We start from the raw sequence: 3,180 nt of genomic DNA on the forward strand, positions 1-3,180 counted from the left end.
ACATCACATGAGATAAGTTGAATACATCATGATGTGTTTGACATCACATGAGATAAGTTGAATACATCATGATGTGTACAACATCACATGAGATAAGTTGAATACATCATGATGTGTTTGACATCACATGAGATAAGTTGAATACATCATGATGTGTATGACATCACATGAGATAAGTAAACTACAATTAGAAATGAGCTTTCCTGCCCGTTATTGTCTGGTTGTTTGTATTAAATCTGTTTTTTTGTTATTTAATCTGCCCCGAGAGAAGAAAATCCAACATGTCCTCAGTTCTATGTAGGTTTTTAATTTTAGGTTGAAAGTAGGATGGATTTAATGTCCGAGTGATTTATTTAATGTCATCTTTAACACGACTAAATGAATTAGTTTCAAGCTTTGCTTCAAATTTCTAGTCATCTACTGTGTTTTGTGTCAATAACATGTTGGCATGTTTACCATGATGTCTTTCATACCGACTGAATCCATGTACCTTTTTGTGTCATTAGTATTATAATTATTTTACATGATTGTAGTAGAAGGCGTGATTTGAATGAGGCAGCAGAAATATTTCAGCTGAAAGGCCCTGGATGATGGTTTGTGTTGAAAGAACAAAGTGAAGGATACCAGACATGCTACTAGCATTAGCTTACACTGACTGGGCTGACTTCAGTCATTTAGAAATGTTCAAAACAAAACATAACCTTATTTACTTGAATAATCTGAGGTCATTTTAAAAACAAGTTGGAGACAAACAAAGCGAGCCTGTGGTAAACACTCGGGTTAGCATTAGCTGTCGCTAGCCTGTTGAGTCGGTTCGGTTTTATTAGAGCCCAGTTAACAAAACCACGAGTGTTGGACCGAGTGTGGCCCACAAAAGGATACTTGCTGGACGGATCTCTGCGTGGACGTGTCTGGCGACTGAGACTCCTTCAGCAGCTGGAGTATCTGTTGCAGTCCCAGCTCGTCTGGCTTCCACTCACACTCCATCTTTGCTGCCGCGGATAAAGACGAGCAGAAATGAGCACTTCGCATTCAAACACAAACACGTGTTTGATGCAAGACATCTGTACCTACTCTGTTTTGACCGACGTGCTCTCGTGTGGTTGTTTGTTGCTGCTGAAATGTGGGTGTCTGTCTGGCTTTTCTGACACGGATCCACCGAGACGTCGGTTCTCCTGCCAGACGAATCAACGCTCCATGTGAAAGGAGCTGGCGGAGGCTGCCTGTCAGCTGACAGCTCAGCCCCAGGTCCTAGTGCCCAATGGGTTAGGCTAAAACACACTTTATTCACCTTTCAATTCATCCACGGAACTCGTACACTCATGTAATTATTCTTACACACCTTGTCATTTTGGCTTCAATTTATTTTTCACAGAGAGAAAATCTCTTAAATAGAAATTAAACAGTTCAAAATAGGACGTAAATGAAAAAAAAATTAACATTATATGATTGTCGTAGCCTGCAACTGGTAGAGCTGCTGCCTCTCAGCGAGCAGGTCCCTGGTTCAAATCCCGGTCCAGGGGCCTTCTGGGTGGAGTTTGCATGTTCTCTCCGTGCATGCGTGGGTTTTCTCCGTGTACTCCAGTTTCCTCCCACAGACCAAAAACATGCATGTTAGGCTGATTGGTAACTCTAAATTGTCCCTAGGTGTGAGTGAGAGAGTGAATGGTTGTTTGTCTCGTTTGTCTCTATGTGTCCCTGTGATGGACTGGAGACCTGTCCAGGGTGTCCCCCGCCCCTCGTACAGTGATTGCTGGACATGGGCACCAGCGACCCCCGTGACCCGAAATGGAATAAGCGGGTAAAGAAAATGGATGGATGGAAGGATGGATGGATGATTGTCGTAACATTTCCAATGGTACATGAAAGCAACACACGCTTAGACCTTCGTGACACTGCTGCTGTGAAAACAGCGCCCCCTAAGGTTCATATTAATATAACAAAAGGTTATTTAAAATTATTCTAATAACCTTGATTTTAAAACAGTTTCTTTTTTTGGTAAATAACAAATAACATGTTCACTCTGTCTATAAAATCACATCTGAATCTGCAAGGATTTAATGTAAACAAATACAGCAGCTTTACTTGTCTTTAGTTCTTCTAAAAATATATATTTATGTAAAGCATTGCAAACATTTTTGCAGCATTATAACATTACTATGATGCATCCATGCACGGTTGGATAAACATATTCTGTTAGCGACCTACCGTATTGTAACCAGACATGTGTGCACCAGGAGGAGAAAATCATAAAAACATATTTTTAATTTGTGCCTTTTTTCTTACTTGTTATGTTATGTTGTTTAATATTTGTCATATGCAGGTTAACACAGGGTCAACAGTGCAATTAAATGTTCAGGATAAGAAGAATCAATATTTTTCTCCCTTGTCCTGTGCAGCATTGTGACACTTAGAATTATTGTCTGAGTGTCAAAGTGATGCCCAACAGATTTACTTTTACAAGCAGAGCATGATGGCTGGCCTTAATGCTCCACTTGATATGAAAATTAAATTTTATTAGAATTTGCTATGGGCTTGTTTCAGATGTAATGGACATGGGGATGAAAAACAAAGAAGATAAAGTAGAAAAGTGAGAGAGGGGTTTAAAGGTAAAGAAGGAGACAGGAATAGAGGAGAGAGAGAGAGGGATAAAGAGAACACAAATCAACATCATTGAAGTCTGACTCTAGACCTGCGGAAAGAAAAAAAAGACAAAACAGAGAAACCACAGCAACAAACAACATATACAATTGTAGTGAACTAAGCCTCCGGTCAAAACCTGCCTCTGAAGACCTTCATGGGACAAGAACTGTTATTTCATTGATTTGAATCCAGAAATACAACTTAGCTCATCCAGAGACTTTCTAATTGTATCATGAACTAATCAATTGAAAGAACACTCTCTTTTTTATATTATCATTAATATTTTACAATGTCTTGATAATCAAAAGTGTGTTTAGTTCAAATCATTTTAAATGTTGAAATGAACCACTCATTTTAAATCAACTGTGAAACAGTATTAATGATTTTTTTTAATCCTCATTCAAAGTAGAAATCAAGTTAAAATGTCTGTTACAAAGTAATTATGCATTTTTTGATCTTCTGTCTGAAATGAGAAGGAGTGATGTTGGTCAAAAGTCGGAGACAGTCGCAAACAAGTTTATTGGAACGAACTGTCAT

General features: G+C 38.7%; 1 protein-coding gene across 1 annotated transcript in view; it reads right to left on the reverse strand.

The window, feature by feature from the left end:
• Positions 1-1,219, reverse strand: part of LOC119424712 (transportin-1) — a 58,659-nt gene extending 57,440 nt beyond the window's left edge. The window contains exons 1-2 of the mRNA XM_037692205.1: positions 1,075-1,219; positions 883-992 (exon numbers count right to left, since the gene is read on the reverse strand). Coding sequence (XP_037548133.1) covers positions 883-987 — 105 coding nt within the window. The 5' untranslated portion in view covers positions 988-992; positions 1,075-1,219. The remainder of the gene's footprint in view (positions 1-882; positions 993-1,074) is intronic.
• Positions 1,220-3,180: the final 1,961 nt, after the last annotated feature.

This window comes from Nematolebias whitei, chromosome 18 (assembly GCF_014905685.2).
Source record: "Nematolebias whitei isolate Nwh7 chromosome 18, NemWhi1, whole genome shotgun sequence".
NCBI lineage: Eukaryota > Metazoa > Chordata > Actinopteri > Cyprinodontiformes > Rivulidae > Nematolebias > Nematolebias whitei.